The sequence below is a fragment of the Dasypus novemcinctus genome, chromosome 9 (genome assembly GCF_030445035.2).
Source record: "Dasypus novemcinctus isolate mDasNov1 chromosome 9, mDasNov1.1.hap2, whole genome shotgun sequence".
NCBI classification, from domain to species: Eukaryota; Metazoa; Chordata; class Mammalia; order Cingulata; family Dasypodidae; genus Dasypus; species Dasypus novemcinctus.
The window spans coordinates 11,723,734-11,746,061 of NC_080681.1; the positions used below are offsets into that span (position 1 = coordinate 11,723,734).

General features: G+C 40.7%; 2 protein-coding genes across 6 annotated transcripts in view; one reads left to right on the forward strand and one right to left on the reverse strand.

Moving 5' to 3' along the window:
• KCND3 (potassium voltage-gated channel subfamily D member 3) overlaps nucleotides 1-5,911 on the forward strand; it is a 227,479-nt gene extending 221,568 nt beyond the window's left edge. For all 5 annotated transcript variants that reach the window (XM_058303043.1, XM_058303047.1, XM_058303045.1 and 2 more), the window contains one exon: nucleotides 547-5,911. In XM_058303043.1, the coding sequence (XP_058159026.1) occupies nucleotides 547-748 (202 nt within the window). In that variant the 3' untranslated portion in view covers nucleotides 749-5,911. The remainder of the gene's footprint in view (nucleotides 1-546) is intronic.
• A 3,838-nt stretch (nucleotides 5,912-9,749) lies between these two features.
• Nucleotides 9,750-21,725, reverse strand: DDX20 (DEAD-box helicase 20). The gene is made up of 11 exons (XM_004473606.5): nucleotides 21,394-21,725; nucleotides 20,889-20,983; nucleotides 18,964-19,132; nucleotides 16,051-16,165; nucleotides 15,785-15,927; nucleotides 15,501-15,639; nucleotides 15,345-15,403; nucleotides 14,301-14,383; nucleotides 13,846-13,951; nucleotides 13,621-13,722; nucleotides 9,750-11,555 (listed from the first exon to the last, which is right to left on the reverse strand). The coding sequence occupies exons 1-11, from the start codon at nucleotides 21,692-21,694 to the stop codon at nucleotides 10,405-10,407; spliced, it is 2,463 nt and encodes an 820-aa protein (XP_004473663.1). The 5' UTR covers nucleotides 21,695-21,725; the 3' UTR covers nucleotides 9,750-10,404.
• Between the last annotated feature and the right edge of the window lie 603 nt (nucleotides 21,726-22,328).

A 22,328-nucleotide genomic window follows, 5' to 3' on the forward strand; every position in this document is an offset into this window, starting at 1 on the left:
TTTCATGTGCTATCAAAAGAGATACTATGGCAGATTTAGTCAGAATGTGGGGTTAGATATCAGAAAGAAAAAAATAAATAAAAATTACACACACACACAAATGGCCTGCCCCAGTGCAAAGAATGGATGAGCCATTTTTCAAGGAAATGGTTTTCACAATTGTGATTCCTTATCTCTGGCTGTTTGAATCACAGACTCTCTTCACCCTCCCTTCTCCCCTTATATTTAGGCTATCTCCTCCTATGACTAATGAGTTGCAGGGAATTCAGGGAAAGCAAAAGTTACATGCCACAAATGATATGTAAAAAATGCACTGGGGGGTAATATGTACAGTCCAAATTCCAGAGCCCAGTATACGTGACTTTGAAATTACTGGTAGTTTAGGAATAATCAGAATGGTTAATTATAAGCCGATCACCAAGGGCAGGGGTACAAGGACACCAAAACCTTTTCCTAATTACTAGGAGCAAGAAATGTTGGGGGTCAAGGAAGCTTTGGGATGCTGGCAAACAGGAACCATTACCAACTCGTTCTTTTCTATCCCAGTCGCTCCAGCCTTAACTTGAAAGCAGATGACGGACTGAGACCAAACTGCAAAACATCCCAGATCACCACAGCCATCATCAGCATCCCCACGCCCCCAGCGCTAACCCCAGAGGGGGACAGCCGGCCCCCCGCGGCCAGCCCAGGCCCCAACACGAACATTCCCTCCATAGCCAGCAATGTCGTCAAGGTCTCCACCTTGTAAAGCCACTGGACAGAGAGCTGGAGGGGGCAGTGGGGAGGCGAAGGGGGCTGGCATGCTGGCGGCGGCCCCTGGGACCACTCCCTCCCCTCTTCTCCCCGCTCTTTCTGCCTGCCCCGTTGCAGCCTAGCACTGAAACCTGTGCCTGGAAGGAAAGAGGCGGCAAAGGGGCACCTGAGGTTCACCGCTGCTAGCGTGGACGTGGCCCTGTGATACTGCATCTCACTGGGGCCAAAGAAAGGGAGGGTGGGTGGGGGCGAGGGGACGGGACGGTGGGGGGTGTGGGCGGTGTGCCAGCACAGGGCCTGGAGGGGGAGCCTCAGACCAAATGTCGGCTGTTTCTGGAGACCCCAGTGAGGAAAACACAAGACCAAGAGCGGCACAAAGGCCGAGCTGTCACGTGCAAAACAGGAAGAAAATATAACACTGTGTATTTAAGCACCTTTTTCAAGGATCTTAATGGATAATATTTATTCATGGGAAAAGGTGGAAAACAAAAACACCAACGGATTTTTGTGAAATGTTTTTCTCCATGGACCCAACACTTTTGAACCAAAACAATGCATTTTGTGAGGTTTTCTTTTGTTTGTTGTTTTGTTGTTGTTTTTTTCCCCCTCCTTTTATAGCAAAAGCTTTTAGGCTAAGAAGTCAGTTATGGCTGAGTTCTCTCTCCATTCCCCAGGTGGGTGAGGTCAACTGAGCCCAGGCCCCCCTGCCCAGCTGACCTGCACAGAGCTGCCAAGTGACCACCCAGCAGCCCCGACTCTCTCGTCTGTCCCTGTCTCCTGGGTCTCTGTGCCTCGCTGCTTCACCCCCTGGCTGTTTTTCTGTGTTCAGCCATCTGTCTCTAAATGGAGCCCAGTGATCCTGAGATATGTTAGTATAGCCTTCGCCGCCGCTGCCAAGCATCTACAGACTTGTGCCTGGGAATTAGATCTGAGTGAATGCCAAGCATGAAAGAGGAAGGAATGAAGCAAAAAACAGGGCGAGTTAAGCGTGAAGGACCTTACACAACAAAGGTGCTTGCCTTGTAGTTGGAACCGCTGGTGTTTTGCAGTTTCAGTTTCTGGGGAAGAAAGAGAATGACCAGATTTATCACACTGCGGTCTTGAAGAAGGAAATTGCTGGCACCCGAGAAGCACAGGCAACTCTGGTGTGCACCAGTGGAGAGAGCACAGAACCCAGGGCTCACAGCTGAAGTTGGCCCTATGGCACCTTGCTATGTACCCCTTTCAGGTCCCACCATAAATCCCATCCAGAGCTCTGCCAAGAGCCCCGTGAGCAGTTTGCAGAGGGCAGTGTAAGGGGACCCTACTTCCCCTGACTTATCTCTAGCCGGGGGCAAGTCCCACACATGAGCTGCAGAAGGTTAAGCCTCCGTGCCTCACGAAGAATGCTCCAAAGCTTGGAAGCAAGAAAGTCTGGGTCTTGCTGGTTTGAAAGATGCCTTGAGGTCTTAGGAGTCTTGAGGCCTGATGTCCCAGAAGATAGCTGAAATGGAGAAGCAGTCTGATCCCCTCCCAGCAAGTGAAAGTGAAGATCATTTCTTGAGAACCTAGATAGCATTCTTGTTCAAGTAGCTTACACTCTGGGGAGGGCCGGGGACGGCATTTCTTATTTTTCACTGCTTATAGCAGAACAGGTGGGCGCCGGGGTTAGTGACCAGCCCCCTCCTCCCCTCCTGTCCCCAGCCACCCTATGGTAATCTCTCTAGCCTAGGCTCTGCTCTGGGAGGCACGAGCTCCTCAGAAGCTCCTTATCCACTCTACAGCTTACTGTTTAATTGTAGGCCAGGAATTTCTCTGCCCACCACAGCCATCTGGACGTTTCACTAGCCAGGAAGCTAAAGACACACCCTCAGTGGGCTTCCCCATGGCCCTGGCTCTACTGACCCTACAGCAAAGGAAAGTCAAAGGGTTATGCCAGAAGGTGCCAGAAGGTGCCAGAAGGTGGGCGGGAAGGCAGAAGTCTTATCTCCTTATGCTTATCTTCATTGACCGCTGACTGAATCCTTCTCTGGGTCAGACTTCAAGGATTTCCCCTCTAATGTGGGAATAGGATGGTTCTTATCTTTTGAGCAAAAAAGCTTTAGCACTTAACTACAGAAGAATATGTATGTGTATAAACACACAACACCTAAACACACCCAAGAATAAGTACTTAAATCCACTCATGTCTTACACATTTGGGAAGGCAGAGAACCAAGCTGTGTAGAGCCCAGGCAAAGGACTAAAAAAGGGCTTTTCTCTGAAATAATAGGTAATGGAACAAAGTTAGAAATCTCTACGCATAGTTTAGATATACATGATAAGAACCAAGTGGGGTAAAGGGATAAAGAGGCAAATAGGAGCAGTTACATACATACACAAACTGTCTATGCTTAATTCAAGAGAAGGTCATTACAGGGTTAGAATAAGGACTGAGCCAGCCCAGGAGGTCAGACAGGGCACCAAGGAAACACATCAGTGGTCCCCACAAAAACGAATAAAACTTAAAAATCATGTCTCTAACAATTTCCCATGTTCTTTTTATTGACCCTAATGAACTGAATATTTTGTGTTCCTTCAATTCATTCCCAAGGGCCACATCGTGCCAATTCCTTAAAGACCATTAGACCATCCCATCTCCATCTCCCATCATAGCTTTAGCCAGGGGTAAGGGACCCAGCTTATCTCTGGTCCAACAGAAGATGCCAACCCAGGAAAATGGTTCATCTATACAACAGAATCCAGCCAGACTACACTGCTAAAGGCATTTGTAAGTAAACACCAGAGCCAACCAAAGTGTGCAGAATCAGTGCAATACATCTAAGCCACTAGCCAGGATATCAGCTTCTTCTGGGAACATTGGCTTTCTGGTGCAATGACTCTGAAGATTTCATAGTTCATGGACCACTTCAGGCATAATGGAAGATTCCCAAAACCACCCATCCCATTTAACCCCACTTAACTTTAGGGGGTAAAAGAAAAACTAATAGGCTACATCCAGATGAATGGAAACTTGGAAAACATTGCATTGAGTATATAAAATCAGAGCTAAAAGAGATTAAACAATATCTAATTCATTTTACAGCACAGAAAGCTAACCAGAGAAATTAAGTGACTTGTTCAAGGACATGCAATCATTTAATGACAGAGCTGGAACCAGAATACAAGTCCCTTGGCTATTAGTCTCTCTGCTACATTCATTGCCTCTCAGAGCAATGATGCTTTGGAGAAGACCCGTCAAAGAATCTGTGCAATAATTATGGACATAGTTGTATGTAAATTTGAATATTACGTGGACACAGTTCATGAAAACCACCTGACTATACTAGTAGAAACCATACTTGCTAAACTGCCATTCCCTGGGTAGACCCAGCTAGGGACTATAAATTCTGTCAGACAGTAAACAGCTGGTTTTTTGTTTTTTTCAGTTGAGTTAAACAGTTGGGGTTTTTATCTCTTCTTAATGAAGAGAGTGCTAGGACAGTGACATTTCAAAGCTTAGTTATATCTTATAGTCCTTTTCATCCTCACTACTATCTTTTGATGGTAGTAGGTCAAGTAACTAAATCTTTGATTCAAGGAGAAGAAAACAGGCATGAAGAAGTGGAGTGAGGGATCCAGGCTCATGTGACAAGTTAGGAGCAGAACTACAATTACAATCCAGGGCTTAGACATCTTGTCTTGGGGTTTTCCCTCCATATCATGTTGCATTACTCTGTTTGTTCATAATTTTAATACCTGGATTATTTCAAGGGTGGGATTAGGGGGGTAAAAGTATTCCATTCTGAACCATCCTGACTCCAGAAGCAACCTCTGTACTATTTCTCCTTCGTCCCCTATCTTCTAAACTAATGTCAACTCGGGACTAACTGCACGAATCTGGTTCAAAAGAGCAGATAGTCTCAATGGCAGATGGGTATACACTATCTCAGGATGTAAACACCAAGTGATACCAAGGGGATAAGCCTTATTGACAATATGGTCCAAGTCAAAGACATGCATTAGTCTACAGTTACTGAGGAGTATAAGAGTAAGCAGGAAAAGTGAATGTAAGAAAAATAATTTGGACAGAAATTAAAGTGGACCATTAATGCTGATCCATGATTAAGAAAAAAAGTCAACTTGTGAATACCCAGTTTTCAAATTATGGTTCCTGCAGCTCAGGATCATGTCACTCACTTGTTAGAATGTAGGCAGGGAAAGTGTACATTGAAACATCATATACCTAGATGTGTTTTCCTTGTCTTCTTTTAATTTTTTGAGGTAGTGGTTGAAATGGAGCTAAAACCAGATTTTGAGGTTATCAATGGATTTCAATGATCCAGACTCCCTCACTTCAATTACCAGGTAACTACAAGGCAGAAAGATCCCAAAGCTGTTAATCTAAGGCAGTTTTAAGTTTCCCTTCCAAAACAGTTGGCATGGTAACCATGAAAAACAGGAACCTGAAAGGTTATTTTCCCTGATTTCCTTATGAAATCTCATCATTTGCGAAGAGCTTTAAAATGAGTGGATGAAAGGAAAACACTGCTGTGACCTGTGACCCTTGGAGCCCAAACAGCATCACGGAACATCAGTAGAATGAAGAGAAAGTGGCTATCAGAAGAAGAAACAGCTTTAAAGGCGTTCCTTTTTGAGTCTTGTTTTCTATTCAGAATGTTCTATGTTTTTCTCATCGAGTCTGGGGATGACATTTATCTTAGCAGGTTACTTAACTACACTGGATGATGTCACTCTAACCAGTGTAGGGCACTGACCCCAGTCCTGGGGGGGCTCCTTGGACCAATGGACTATTTTACAAACCTGGGTGGTGGGAGGGATGGTATATTTTTGATAATCAGACATTCCAATGTAATGTTTTCCTTAGAGGTCACATGCACCCCCATTAATGTTATTGTGAAAAACATCAAGTGTGTTCATTTCTATTTTCGTATAATAAATGTGCTCTGCTAATCAACATCACAATGGTAAAGAAGAAATATACTGTACAAAACTGCTGGAAGATAAACATCTGAAAACTTTCTATGGGAAAAAAAAAACTCTTGAGTTTCCTGTCTTCTTTTGAAACTGTAGTGCATATGTTAAAACATGTATATCATTTACAGTATTGAGTCCTGTGCCACTGCTGTACCTGATGTATCCAATCTGGATTAAACAAACTATGTGCCACAAACCCTAATATGATTATGAATGCTTATTTTAATACCAATCCTCCTTTCTTTCCTAAGGTACTACCACACACTAGGAAATGAGTAAATTTGAACAGAGAGGCTTTCTACCCTGCCAGAAGAGTCTCAAAAGGGTGCTGCTTAAAAGTCTAACCTAAACCCCACCTTCCTCCCACCCCATACAAGCAACTCATCTGAGATTACTGACAAGTTGTTGTCTGCTTGTCTGACAGGTAGCTCACTGTCTAACAGGTTAGGCATTTAATTGTATTTGTCAACAGCCTCTCCTTGGAGGTCCAGCCCTGTGTTGAAAAGAAGCCTACCTTTATGTGTTAGTCTTAGTTCTGCTCTGAGATGTCATAGAATATCTACTCTTTTGTCTAAGCCAAAATACAACTCAAACAAAAAGCAAACTCTTTTTTAAAAAAACTCAAAATTAAATGTAGAAAGTTTCGGAACCAGACAACAGAGGTTCAAAAGTTTAGATTCTGTCACTCACTCGGATGATTACACATCAGCCGTTTCCCTTGGCTTCAGTTTGTTGTTTCGTCATCTTGAAAATGGGATTGGATTAGGTATCTTGAAGAGCTGCCCTAACAAAGTCCCATAGTTCTGATTTAGGTACTGAGAGCAACAGGCATTTTCATGTTTCACTTTAATGTGGCAACAATGATGCAAATCCTTTTAATTTCCCCACAGTAAAAGATGTCAATCAATGAAAATAGTAAAAGAAATGGAACATTAAGGCAAAAGTAGGGGGAAGCAGATGCAGCTCAACTGACAGAGCACCCACCTACCATATGGAGAGTCCAGGGTTCAAACCCAGGGCCTCCTGACCCGTGTGGTGAGCTGGCCCATGCACCGTGCTGCTGCACACAAGGAGTGCCGTGCCACACAAGGGCACCTTTGCGCGGGGGAGCCCCACACACATGGAGTGCACCCCACAAGGAGAGCCACCCCACATGAAAAAAACACAGCCTGCCCAGGAGTGACACCACACACATGGAGAGCTGACGCGGCAAGATGACGCAACAAAGAGACTTAGTTTTCCAGTGCCACTCAATAATGCAAGAGGACGCAGAACAACACACAGCGAATGCACACAGAGAACAGACAATGGGGGGGGGGATGGGGAAAGAAATAAATCTTTAAAAAAAATAAATAAGACAAATGTAGGCTGCCCAAAGGCCAAAGAAGTTGGGCTGTGAATTCATTTCAATCACTTGATGCTCCAATCCTTATCACCCACTAGGTGTCACCATAGATCTATAGCTCAAATAATCTTCTGGTGGAAAAGTAACTGGAAATCAGATGTGCACTGAACAATCCATGTACTTTTTCATTACAAAGCACTAAATATCAAGTGGGTGCTTACTCACAGAGGTACAAAACAGTAAACAGTCTGCCAAAACAAGAGAACATGTGATGAGAACACCAATGTCGGTTATGACTATGCAATACTTAATTTTTTAAGATTAGAGTTAAGTTTATTTAGGATTACGGGAAAAACCTAAAACTTCAAACTCTCTAGCCTCATACTGGTTGATCCTCAAGTACTATAATTCTGTTCAATCATTTTCAGTATTCAGGGGCTAAAGTTTACCTTTAAACTGTGTTAAAAGGTTAGCAGGGAAGCGGACTTGGCCCAGTGGTTAGGGCGTCTGTCTACCAGATGGGAGGTCTGCGGTTCAAACCCTGGGCCTCCTTGACCCGTGTGGAGCTGACCCATGCGCAGTGCTGATGCGCGCAAGGAGTGCCGTGCCACACAGGGGTGTACCCCTGCGTAGGGGAGCCCCACATGCAAGGAATGTGCCCCGTAAGGAGAGCTGCCCAGCGCAAAAGAAAGTGCAGCCTGCCCAGAAATGGCGCCGCATACACGGAGAGCTGACACAACATGATGCAACAAATAAAAGAAACACAGATTCCCGTGCCACTGACAATAGAAGCGGACAAAGAAGAACACACAGCAAATAGACACAGAGAAAAAACAACCAGGGCGGGGAGGAAGGGGAGAGAAATAAATAAATAAAATAAATCTTTAAAAAAAAAAAAAAAGGTTAGCAGATACAACTGCGACATTAAAACTACTTTAGAAAATACTTTTAATCACCTGAAATAATAATTTGTATTATATTTCTAAGTCAGACTTATCCAATGAAGCAGGTTTCACAAGGATCTCTCTACATGTCAATACTGCTAGCCTCATTCAAGTTAGTTTAAGCTTAACATGAAGTTTTAATAAATGCACTGATTTATTAAAATTACAATTCAGACATTTAACCAGTTCACACTTTATCCAAATCACCTGAATTTATAACGGACTGTCTGTAGTCATAAATCTTGATTATTCTTTTCCCTAACTAGAAATGATTCTTTATTGAGTTAGTAATATAATTGAGTTTTAGAACTAGAAAGGGCCCTAAAAACCTACTCTAATGCCCTCATTTTATTGATTAGAAAACTGGGCCCTGAGATATTTAAAAGACTTGTATAAGGAAAAAAAGTAGGTAGTAGCAGTCTCAACCAGGACCAGTGTTCTTTCCACTTATCAGAGCATTCTCAAATGAATTTACCTTGAATGTCTCTATCATTCATAGCAGATTTTGGCAACATGCATCTAGACTGATAATTCCAAACAAAAATCCTTTTCCACACAGATAGTCATACACAATAGCAACAGACTCCTTCCACATGCACCACTGTAACTATCTCCCTTATTTGGAAAGGTAACAACTGAGATTTTCCTAGCAAACGCTTATGGAAAATGAAGCCATTAGCCTTTTCATGTTAGGCATATGCTTACCTCCAACTTATTTCCCTCTTTAAAAAACAAACACACAAAAGACAAACCTAAAGAGAGAATCCAATTAATTTCAAGACTAATGGGTAACCTCATTTCTAATTAAGATGCATCAATATCCTAATTAAAATCCCCTAACAATGACAAACTGTGAACTTGGCTGTATTGTAGGGAAAAGGGTAGGAAAAAAACAATTACATAGTAATGACAGGGACTTATTTTAAGTGTTTGAAAAAGGCTCTACTTCTTAATGACAAACTGGACCTAATTATGGGTTTGCTATTTCCAGTGTAAATTCATTCTAACTTGACAATACATGTACCATACTGATACATTAAGTAAAGCCCATGACTGCCCAACCCAAATGACAGGCATTCAAGTTAAATTTAGGACTGCTGTTATATGGGTGTTGAACAGTAAATGAAACGGCTGTAGGTGTCTACTGACAGCCCTGGAGGAAATTGTTTATATTGCCCAGACAATTATTTACACAGGAAAGAAGAGCTTTCCTTTTAAAGAGTGAATACCCATGTCTATACATAAGTGGTTCTCTCACTACAAATCGAGTCCACAGAAAAGTTTGAGAACCAAAAGCTTAACCATAAAAGGACTGCCACAGAGAAATGAAAATATGCAGCTCCCGATATACTTTTCTGCATCATAATTTATAGATGTACAATCTCAGGAAAAGGACTGCTCACTTTAGATCACAGGTTAAAAACTGGAGAAATTTTAGATTAGGACACACTTCAGAAGAGCCTGAACAGAATGAGTTCCAGCTTCCACAAAATACTTAAAACTAAATTCTAGAATTTTCCCTTCACCTGTCAGCAGGGCAGGGCAATTCTTAACCTGGGCTCCATTGATGGGTTTCAGAGAGTCTACAAAACCCTTGAAATTATATATTCAATTCTTGTGCTCATGGAAAATGAAAAATTTTCAGAAAAGAATCTATAGCATCCTTGGATACATTAAAAGATTCAAGAAGCAAACAAGATTAAGAGCTGCTCCTTCACCTAAAGAGAAACAAAAAATAAAAGAGCCACTGATGATCCTTAGCTATTTATTGTACTATAAAAACGTGGACAACTTTCAAATTTCAAGAACAAAAGCATTCAAAAGATAAGACATCAACAGGTTAAGCTAAATTTGTTTTTTACTGGAAGTACGGAGCATCAAATCAAGTACCTTTGGGAAAACTTGAAGCAATGTTTAAATATTCCTTTTTCCATAAAACTAAAAGGAAAGGGGATTTTCTGATCTACCATGATACAAATTCCTATGCTACAAGAATGCATCTCTATGGAAATAGAGCCCAGTGTTTTATAAAGAACTCCACAGCATAAAGTAATAATACTTTTCAAGCCTCGATTATTTTTATTTTTTTTAAAGTAAGCAGTGGTATATATGTCTTCTTTTTAAAAGTTTCTTTTAGGAATGGCATATAGAAAATGGCTCTATGTCCCCAAAATTCTCTTTCAAGAGTCTGACACATGAAGTTTCTTTAAAAAAAAAAAAGAAAAAAGGATAATATACCTGGTCTAAATCAAAACTATCTGAAAACAGAAATTGCAGCAGAAAACCTCGAATCTTTTCAAGTTCCTCAAAAATGCCACTACAAGCCACTCTACTCTAGGTAAAGGAGGATGGATAGTCAATGGTATTGCTAGTTGATACTTTTGATGGTCTCGGTATATCCTATAATCACTGGTTACCACGCATCATTTCCTGTAGATAAATGGTATTCATGTGGTAGGCCGCCATCCAATTTGGATGTCTCTGAGCATTCCAGTAATATGACTGAGAAGCAGCAGCGTAGTATTCCTGCCATGCCCTGTAGTAAGCTCTCCAGTACTCCTCATAATCCTGATAGGTATCAGAAAAACTCGGATGTGCTTCCCTATGGCAGTTGTACCAACCATCTTCCCGGGGTTCTGTCTGCAATCGATTGGAAGACCTTCTGGGAAGGTTTCTCCGGCTCTGCTTAGCTCTCTGGTTAGCCCCCTCTTTATGCCTTGCCTTTATCTGGATGTCCGGTGATTCTTGATATGCCTCCAGATTAAGGGTGTCATTTCCATTCAGGGGTTGCGCCAAAGAGTTATGGCCATCCACAGGAGTAGATTCAGGGTCTTTCAACGGAGTATCAGAAGAGACTTCCAAATAGGACTTATTTCCTTTGCTCTGGGAAGAAGTCCTTGAACTGTAAGAATCACTGTCACTCTCAGAGTCTCCAGATTGGCCACTACTCGCCAGTATCTGCACTCTCTCTTCAATAACTCGATTTCTCACAAAGCCATTTTGAGGATTCACAGTCTGATCCCCAGGACCTGTGTAGTGCCTGATGATTTCCACAGGTTTCTCGAGTCCTTCTTTAATGTACAGCTCATAATCCTCTACCAATTCTGCAAAAGTCAAAGTGCATGGTTGATGGATTTTAAAGGAGGACAGACAAGGAATTTTGGGGAGTGACACAGGTAAACCTTCTTTGACCTGGTCCTGACTATTAGCAGAGTTTTCAATAGGACTCTGAACAGAATTCTTCATTTGCTCTTCCAATTGTGTGGCACAGACCAATTCTTTTGGTGGCACTGATTTTTCTATGACTCCACACTCTGAGTGGCTTTTCACAGGAAGCTTTTGTTTGGTGTTTGCTTTTGATTTGACTGATAGTACAGATACAGAAGTAGTTCTAGTTTGGTTGCCATGAGCCTTCTGAGGAAAGGTTCTCTCTATTTTTTGAATTTGGTTTTTCAGGGGTTGGGTGGGTACATTTGCTAATCCATAGGTATGCACAGCAGCTTTAACCTCCACATCCCAATCCAAACATTCTTCCATCAGACCAGGAGGAATGGGATCTACATAGAAAGAAGAAAAAAAGTGTTTAAAATCTCATGCTGCTCTAGACCAGCATGTTCTGAATGATGTCATGAAGTTTTCCATGGTTAAATAAGTTTAAGAAAAATGGTACACAAGTAAGTTCAAGAAATATATTAGTAAGCAACATAAGCAATCCTGCTCTAACAAACCTTGCCCAAGAAATACACAAGACCCATCCCATCTTCACAAACAATGTCTCCCCCCCTTGGAATGATGTACAAGTCTGCAGCAATTCTCCCACTTTTCTTCTCCTTCCTCACCTCAGGCCGTTCCCTTTATCTCACAGCTGCTGACAGCACAACAAGATACTAGAGAATGGATTGTGCTTTTCAAAGCTTACCCTCCGGGAAATATAACTGCACTCAGTGTGCCACCCTATACTACCACAGGGAGAAATCACTGCGCTCAACAGAGGAGAGAAAACCTCCACAGGGGAAGAAAGCTAGGTGATTGGGAAGGAGCTATGGTACAAATGGCAGCTATGTTTTAAAAATTTGCTTACAACCCTTTCTAAATTTCCTATTCCATCCAGGTTTGACAGTTTGTGTCTACCTACAGACTCAGACCTTCTCCAAGTGCAATCAGTTTTAGTCTCAGGCAGAAAAGATACACAGAACCCCTGCTTTATAAGATTTTGTCAGTCTGCTGTTGCTGGTGGTGCCCCATATATCTGAACCCACTACTTAATCCCACAGTTCTGGGCCTGATTGCTACTAGGTGACATCCCTGAATTCTGTAACCCCTGTTTGCCTAGGCCTATGATACAGGCTAATTTCCCTCCTGGTCCTATCCCAGGCAACTCATCTGGTCAGTTGTTACAAGTTTCCAATCCAATATCGATTTAGCACCATGAATATTTTTTCTCTCATGATTTCAGGGCACTATAACATTAGATAAAGATCTAAATATGTCATTTTCTGGTATCCAAAAGCAAATTTTATTTCAATCACTAGATGCCATGATACTGATACCTACCAAAAGAAGTCAGTCTTAACCCTCTTCTACCAATTTTCAATTTTGCCCCATATTATAATCATCTGATAGATGGCTTTTATTATACCCTGAGAGAATTGGCATAATAAAGTCTTAGAACTGATAGAGAACTTAAAGACCATCTATTCTAAAATAAACAGCTTGCACATCAGGACATCACGCTTAGGACAACTATTAAAAGATCATGAAATGAATAAGTACAAAGTCACAACTACTAGAAGTCACAGGACTCCCAGACCTGTGCTTAATCTAAAATTATAAAATAAATAAAGGAATTAAATATAAAATCAGTAGAATATTCACTGCTGTTTATTCAATACTATATATCCCCTATTTTAGGTCATGTGTATACCTAGATTATATATATAATTCTAGATCAGGCACATTTATACATGTATATATATATATACACACTATATATATGCTAAAATGCATACATTAACATGTATAACAAATAAACCATATTTCACAAGAGATCATTAATAGTTTTAAAAACGCATTTGTTTCCAGGATGGCACTTACAAAGCAGTTTGACAAATGGTTCACTAAAAACAAAAGAAAAACACTTCACTCAAATTTTTCAAAAACAGTATTCAAATTAAAGACAGTGTTCCTTCTATCCTTCTCCTGATGACAAAGGAGACTATAACAAGAATTTCCCTCACAGAAAGCTACATAAAATAGGTAAAATATCCCCCTTATACAAAAGAATAAAATCAAACTACAAGGTCACAAACTTAAAAAATGGGCCTCATATAGTAGTAAAATATTTCTCATGTGCCAGTAGTTACCTTGTAATCATCTTGCCACTTGTAAGCTATAAGACCTTGGGCAAATTACTTAGCCTCTTTATGCCTTAATGTCCTCATTTATAAAAAATAAATGATAATAGTACATATGTCATAGGTTTGTAGTGAGAATTAAATGAGTTAATAAAAAGTACCGGGAACAGCACATCATAAGCACTCTGTTAGTTGCTATTATTTTTATGGATCCTATCATCATTACCAGTTATTATTTTGACAGTAAAATGAAACAGACAAAATATACCTGGTAAAGGAAGAAGGTTGAGATTACATTTCTGGGCAATTTTCATCACCATATTTTCTTCTTCTCCCCGGCAACAGTAAGTCACTGTCAGTCCCAATGTACCTAAAGCACAGAAGGAATGGCAAGCCATAAATTATTTTCAGATAAATAACACTCTACATCTACCTGTCATATAACAGATTCCTCCCCTTAAAGAAAGCAACCGATTTTTTTTTCTTTCTTTACCAAAACGGCCAGCTCTGCCAATCCGATGCATATATGTCTCCCAGTCCAATGGTACGTCCAGATTTACAACCAGATTCACCTTCTCAGCATCAATCCCACGGGAAGTCTTAAATTGAAAAAGATAGCAATTGTTGATTTGCATTAACATGGCTATCAAGGCCAGTATCCCCATGAGACACTATATACTTCTAGTATAACCAAGAGCCAAATAAAGAACAAAAAGATTTAAGAGGAAAAGAAAAGGAAATTCATTTCTAATGACTAATTTAAAGAACAAATATAAAAATATTAAAGACTTTTAAGAAAGCATATTCCCCAAAACTGGGAAGATGATTATCCTCTGGTATTCTTGTTAGAAACACCCACATAAAATAACAGATGAAACTGGTGCATCTGATAAAAGAACATATGTCAAGATGCATTAGTCACCCAAACTGAAGAAACAGGAAATTTACCAAATCTGTGGAAATGAGGACTCTGCAATGAAACTGCTTAAGTTTAGCCATAGCATCAAGACGCTGGTTCTGATTCATGTTGCCTAAAAGGACCCAAAAAGAAAGTCATATAAAAAGTTATACAACATTTATCAAAACATTTATCAAATCCCACAAAAAGCAGAAATTCTACCTCTCAGTCTTAACACTTGAAACATACCCCACCATAGTTAATTGTCTTTCTGTGTGAATCTGGGTAAAGACCGAAGTCAGAATCTTCTACAATATGACTGAGGCAATCAACTTAAAATTCAAAAAACAATTGTAAATGGTGACCAAACTGTGTCTGCAGATATAACACTAATTCGTACAAAGTTGCAACATATAACATATATACCAAAAAGTTCTTAGAAAAATAAATTACTTTAATCAGCTATTTATAAATTTGGTATTGAAATGTACACTCTATAGTCAAAATACTGATCCAGTAGAAATGGTCTCCTCAGTATCTCATGATGTACTATGAATAAACAAGCTCAGGTTAGCAGGTAAAAACTAAGCTGAGGCCATAAAAACAAAATAAAGCCAAAAATAAAAACCTCTAAAGATGTTCTCACTTATCAAAAATTCCCTTAACTCTTCCTATGAGGCCGAAAGTAATAACCTAGCTTTGTTGCAAGAACTGAATCCCTACTGTCTTCCACAAGACCATAAAACAGCCAATTCTTAGCATTATTAACAATGATTATGTAAAGAAATAAAATACGTTTCTATTAAGACAAAGAAACCTCGTTTTATAAAATTAAGTTCTTCATGGATATCAAACTCAAGGAGACTCTTAAAAGTCTTAACATATTTTCTAATATTTTATCACTATCCAAGTTACTCCTTAAAAAGCAAAACTATAATATCTCAAATCCCAATGAAAAATAAAACTGAAATTTCCTTTACTCTGAAGTCTCAGTGTAACTTCTCACATCCATAAGACAACTCATGAAGTACTTCTTCTTTTGGAGACCTCAAGTCAGGATATTAAACAAAGATTAAAATAAAAGGGGGACTTACCTGAAATGCACTCAGCAGGAAAGCCTTTTGAAGAAAGGATATCAGCCAAATGTTGTGCTCTGTGAAAAATAAGGTTATAATTTTACAATTATGTACAACCCCTTGCCTACCCTTTTATTTCACAAGTTTCCCAGATGACCTTTTAAATTATATTACCTGCTGTGCAAATTAGAAAAGACTAAGGCTTGATTAAATGGAATTCTGCTGAATAGTTCCTGTAAATGCTGAGCTTTTTCCTCAAAAATCTTATGGGCCAAAGGGTATGAATTAACAACTTTGTAATACTGCTTCAAACCTACAAAGAAGAGTCTTCAGTTAAAACAAAGAGAAAACACATCACATATCCTAATAGCTCATATGAAGTAGCAATAACCGACTGAGCAAGGGAAAGAGCCAGAATATCATGAATAAGAAGCCAATAATGTAAAATTCATACACACCTATGAGACTTGGATCACTGGTATTCAGTCTTACAAAAGTGGGGTCTCGCATGTACTTTGTCAAAGCATTAGCCAAAAACTCAGGGTAAGTAGCTGATACTGCCAATATCTGTTTACTGGCAGGCAAGGAAGAATAAATCCAACTGGAAAACAGAAGAAAAAATACACATCTCTGAAATTATTCAAGCGGTAAACAACTTGTGGAAAAACTAAAGAGAGACACTTTAGGGAACTGTTTTAACAGTCAACTTAGTTATTTTTCTTACTTTATTTGCTCTTGGAAGCTGCCTTCTTCCAAAAGCTTATCTGCTTCATCAAGAATAAAAAGACGTATACTAGCTGCATTCAAGTAGTCAAGTTCAATGAGTTGTTTAATTCTGCCTAAATCCCAGAAGAAAAAAAAAACATGATTATGATGCACCAAATTTGTGCAAATCTCTGCCAATGTTGTTGAGGCACGCAGACTGCACTGCTGAATTTCCTAACCCAAATTTTATTATGCATTTACAAACTAAACCATAAATTTGAAATCCTTAATTCTGATCTTGCCTAAATCCATTATTTTTCCCTCACATTACATCAACAATAAGTATGGGAAATAAACACTATTCCTGGCAAAAGACTGAATGCTAGTTTCTGATTCTGAGTGATTTGTGACTGAATGATTAATACAGAAACCAAAGACTAACCCAGATCCAAGGTATGAAGGACTTCCTGGAAGTCATCTCATCCCTCCTATACTCAGAAGCTTATCCCATATGTGTCCTTCAGCACCGTTAAGGAAAATGTCATAAATAAAGTTGGTAATCCAGCCATGTATCTGTATCTCACTATTCTTCATTTCTAATCTTCAAAATAATTATTACAATAATTGTGTTGTTTCCTTTACACACATTTATGACTACATCAACAATGTTATCATTTTTGCTCCAACCAAAAAAAGTTTATGTTTTTTAACGAATCCATTCCATCCCTGTGGGTGTGAGACCCTTTGATTGCATTAGATTTGGTTAAGGGGCCTTGATTGGTTTTGACTGGACGATGTCGAGAGGCATGACTCAAGTTGGTTCTCCGCCCTCTTACTAGAGCCTTATATAAATGGAGACAGAGTAAGAAGACACACAGAAAAGGGAACTTTGCCATTTTGATCCTGCCATGTGAGAGGACTCAAAGACCACTAGCAGTCAAAACTGAGGCACAAAGCCCCCAAGAGGCAAGAACCATGGAGCAGCTCAAGACTGAAGAGAAAATCCCTATGTCTGATCTCCCACAGATGGGCTCATGGAGAAAGTGCAACAGCCAAGGCTTAGAGAGGAGGCCCAGAAAAAGATATATGCCTGATTGCCCACAGCTGAGTTCCAGGAGACAGTAGATTCTGGAGGAAAAGGCAGGGACTTTGGCAGAGATTGGCTGCATCTTGCCTCACCACAGGGCAGGATGCCAGGATCACCAGTAGCTGAGTCTGGTAAAAAAGCATTTCCAATAGTGTCTTGATTTGGATATTTTCACAGACTTGGAACTGTAAGCGTTTTCCCCTAATATATTTCCCATTATAAAAGCCAACCCATTTCTGATATTTTGCATTGGCAGCTTTTGGCTGCCACATCCGATGAGACGTCCACAGCCATTCAAATAGTATTTTTCCCTACAGGTAAGGTTTTGTTTCTTATTCCCGGCTTTCAAGGTTTTTGCTTTGTCTCTAGTTCTCAGAACTTTGACTAGGATGTGTCTTCATGTGGATTTCTGTGGGTTTACTCTACCTGGGGTTCACCCACCTTCTTGAATCTATAGGTTTATCTCTTTTGTCAAATCTAGTAAGTTTCCAGTCATTATTTTTCATTACTATTTCAGGATCTCCCTCTTTCTTCTCTCCTTCCAGACTCTGATGATACATTATTACATCTCTTATTATATTCCCACAGATATCTTAAGGAAGAGGCTCTGTTCATTTTTTTTTCTTTCTGTCCATTTTCTCTCTGCTGTTCAGATTGGGTAGTTTCTATTATTGTATCTTCAAAATCATGATGCTATCCTCTATCTTCTCTATTTTGCTGCTGAACGCGTTCACTGAATTTTTAATTTTGATTATTTTTCAGTTCTGTAATTCCTATGTGGTGCTTCTTTATACCTTCTAATTCTCTAAACTTTCTATTTCTTTGCTGAGATTTTCAATTTTTGTTAGGTGTGCTTATAATTGCTTACTGAAGCATTTTTATGGCGGCTGCTTTAGAATTTTTGTTGGATAATTCTAATATCTGTCATTTCATAGTTGATATCTATTGATGTTGTCTTTTAAAAAATTATTAGAAAGAATGTGGGTTTACTGAACAATCATGCATAAAACACAGGATTCCCATACAGCACCCCACCATCAACACTTTGCATTGGTGTGAAGCATCTGTTAAAATAGATGGTAGCATTTTTTGTACTTTTTTAAAAGCAGTAGTAGCCAGCTTTTATTGAGAGAGTCTATGTTCCAAGTACTGTGTGAAACAATTTACATGGATTACCTCACTTAACACAACAAATAGAGGACTGTGAAACATGTTCTATTATGGTTGTTGTTACAATTTTTAATTAGAGAAATTGTAGTTATACAGAAAAATCATATAAAAACACAGTGTTCCCATATATCCCCCCCAAATGACACTTTGTACCATAATAGCACCCTTGTTGCAGTCAATGAAAGAATATTAAACTAGCACTATCAACTATATAGTCCATAGTTTACACCAAATGTATTTCTTCCCCGTACACCATCCTATTATTAACACCTTATAGTAGTGTCATATGTTTGTTATAATGAAAGGATATTCTTATACTTGTACTATTCACCCCAGTCCATCATCCACAATAGGGTTCATTGTTATATAGTCCCGTTTTATCTTCTAATTTTCATTCTAATAACATACAAGACCCAAAACTTCCCCTATCAACCACATCCATATACATAATTCAGTACTGCCAATTACACTTACAACAATGTTACCATCACCACCATTTCCAAACCTTTACAATAACCTAAATGGAAAGTCTGCACAAATTTTTCAAAAGATAATTTTTAAAAAATTTAAATATTAAAAATAATTACAATTATCAGACTCCCACATCCTTATTATTACATTAAAAGTGTTCAGTTCATTAAAAGCCCCAATTATCAATAGGCATTGATATCTTACCAGGAGATCCGACAGCAATGTGACACTTCTTAAGTCTGGTTTTGTCTTGTGATAATGGAGTTCCTCCAATAAAAACATGGCACTCTAAGCCTTCCATTTTGATTCCAATGGCTGTGATAACAGAATGTATTTGAACAGCAATTTCTCTTGTAGGAGCCAAGATCAAAATCTGAAAAAGACAAATATACTTGTCTTTAACAAGTCAGCTACATAAATACATGTGATTGGCAGACAGATTATATGACAAACTACTCTGCAATCATTTAAAATCATAAAATTTTTACTTACAGGGGGAAATACTCCATTCAACAATTAAATAAGAACCTACTAACTGCTAGGCAATATACTAGTTGCTGGTAAGTCAGTTAATGGTGCAAATTTCTTGCCCTCATATCACTTTTATTCTTGGATGATATAAAGACATACAATAAACATAATAAATAATGGCAGGAAATTTAAAGAGATATGAAAAAAAAAAACAACCAAACAGGGTAAGAAGAAAGAAATTACAAAAGAAGGGAAGGAGTCATTTTAGATAGGGTGGTCAAGGAAGGCCCCACTAAAGATGCAGCACCTGAGCAGAGACCTGAATGTACAACACAGAGGAGAGCTGGTTAGGGGACAGCTGGTGAGGTGTTTTCAGGACGAGGAAACAGGAAATGCAAAGGCCTTAAGGTGGGAGTGTTCCTGGTATGTTTGAGAAACAGCAAGGAGTTCCACATGCTGGAGAGAATCAGGGGGAAAGTAGAGGTGGTCGGAGATCCAGAGGCTAAATCATGAAAGGTCTCATGAGACAATGAGAACTTTGCAATGTAATTACTGAAACAGAAGGTATGATTACATGTTCTCAAGTATGAGAAGAAAAAAATTGTTAAAAAATTTTTAAAAAAAGACTAAAAGAAAATATGCCAACACTATTAACTGCAGTTTCTCTGTGGGTAAGTGACATTTATTTCTCTGAATTTCCCCCATTTTCAAAACTGAACAATGTATTACTTTGAAACACACAAGAAAAATATGTATATCACTTTGATAATACAAAGATTTTAAATTAAAAAAAAATTTTATTTATGAAACTTATTCAGTTTTGGCACTTGACCTGCTGCCATTGTTCTCATTGTCAGCAGCCAAAAATCTCATACAGATCTTAAATCGACAAGTAGAATAGCCCAGGTCCTTGAGAAGTAGGATTTCCTCTGACTAGCATCACCCAAGACTTGATGGATACAAGGATACAAAAAGCTTCTCAGATGATGTATCTGAGTATCCCTGGTTAAAAACCACTACACTGAAGAACCATCAGATACACATGAATAAGAATCTGAAATAAAGTTGATCACACTACAAGACCACCAATTAAAACTACAAGGATCCTGTCTGATTCATCTTTGTATCCCCAGGGCGTGGCACACTGTTGATACATGGCATAAGCTCACATCTGTTGAAGAAATGACCCCCAAACCCAAATCTCCTGTTAATTTGGGTAAGGCCATCTTAGAACTAGTCCAAGAGAACCTAAAAGATGGAAGCTCAATAAAACACATTTATAGAGCTTTAAGAACCACATGAAGTTACCAGCAATAACCAGATGCTAAATCTCACTGCAATCTAGTCAGCAAGTAAAAGAATAAAGAATCCCTGTTTGTATTTTCCAGTACTGACACAAATGGTAGACCTATCTAAGATGTGGTAATAACAGAAAACTTCAAACTTCAAATACCAATAACGTATCTTTGCCTCCGTCACCATCCATACCGTCACGTTAACAGCCGTAAGATCTACTTTATTTTTATTCTTTACATATGGCTTAACTCAATCATTCCTTAAATTTACTTTCACCTCTGAGGAGAGTTACTGGTATTTCATTTGACTTGTGGCTAAATCCACATAACACATCTCCTCTGCATCCTGTGAGCTAAACTCACCTGGGTACTTAAGTTTTCAATAACGAGAGAGTCCAAAGCAATGGTGGAGAATACACAGGTTTTCCCAGTACCAGACTTTGCTTGAACAATTAAATCTGAGGAGGGGGAAAAAAAAAAAACCAATATCACCAGAGAGTCCTAACTGAAGAGGCTCAGGTACCAACAAGGAACGAGAGAACTAGACGGGTCTCCAGAGGTAACCTAGTTGGAACCTTCGTGTTTCTACGCTCAAAAACGCATGAGGCGATATCCAGAACCACTCCGGGTCCCCGAACCTCTACCGTTTACCTTCTCAGACCTAAGAGAGCCATTTGGTGCTGGAAAGGGTCTTCTCTTCAAATACAATACCGCTCCTTGGTTTCGCAGCGAGGACCCCGAGGCGCGAAGGCGTGCTGTGCCTTGCCCAAGGCCGAGCCCAGCCCTGGCCTGGCCTCCGACGTGGGGCTCTTCCCTGGGCCGCGCCGCCCTCGGGCCCTCCCGACCTCTCCAGGGCCCCCGCCCTCACCCAGGCCGCAGCGCCCTAGCGGGATGGCCTTGAGCTGCACCGGCGAGGGTCGCTCAAAGCCGGCCGCCCGCAGCCCCTCCAGCACCGGCCGCGACAGCAGCAACGACTCGAAGTCCGCCGGCTCCGCCAGCAGCACGTCGCCCGTGCGGGGCCGCGGGCCGCCCAGGTCGTGAGCCGTCCGCAGGCTCCGCATGGGCCCCGGGACCGGCTCCAGGGCCGAGGCCGGGGCGGCCTCCGGATCCGCCGGCATAGCGGTCTCCACCGTCGTTAAGGCCTCCGAGGCTTCAGACGCCGCGGCCATGGTACCCGCGCCACGAGATCTCGCGATACTTGAGGCGGGGCGGAGAGCCTGAGAGCGAGCAAAGGAAAAACTTTATTGGCAGCCGTCCCGTGAGGACACTAACACGCCCGGTCTTGGATAGTAGGGGAGGGGAGGGACAGCAGTCGGAGGCTGAAAAAGACTCGGGCACGACGACAGCTGCGTGGCCTGCGGAGGGCGGGAAGACTGGAGAGGAAAGGTGAGGTTACCGGCGCTTCGCCGCTGGCGGCCTGCAGGGGGCGCCGCGTGCTCCCGGCCCTCCGGGTGGGGAGGCCCCTGCCGGCCTCGGGCGTCACCGCCCGCAGGACGCCCTCTTTGTGATGCTCCCCGGGCGTCACACATCCCGGCTTCCGAGCTTCGCCTCGACAGCCGTCACCTTGAATCCCGCTCCGGGGTCACCTCTTCCCGAACACTTCTCGGCACCCCAACTCTTGCCTCCTCTGTGCTCGCAGAGAGCGCCCGAAAAATAACAAAGACTTAAGGATTTGTCATGTTGTACGTGATACAGACATGTGTATACCTGGCGCAGGGTGAACTCTAATAAAAGTAAATTGAATGGGAACTGGGCTGACAGCTCCCAAATTCACTTCCTCGAGACGCCTCAACCCTCCCTAAA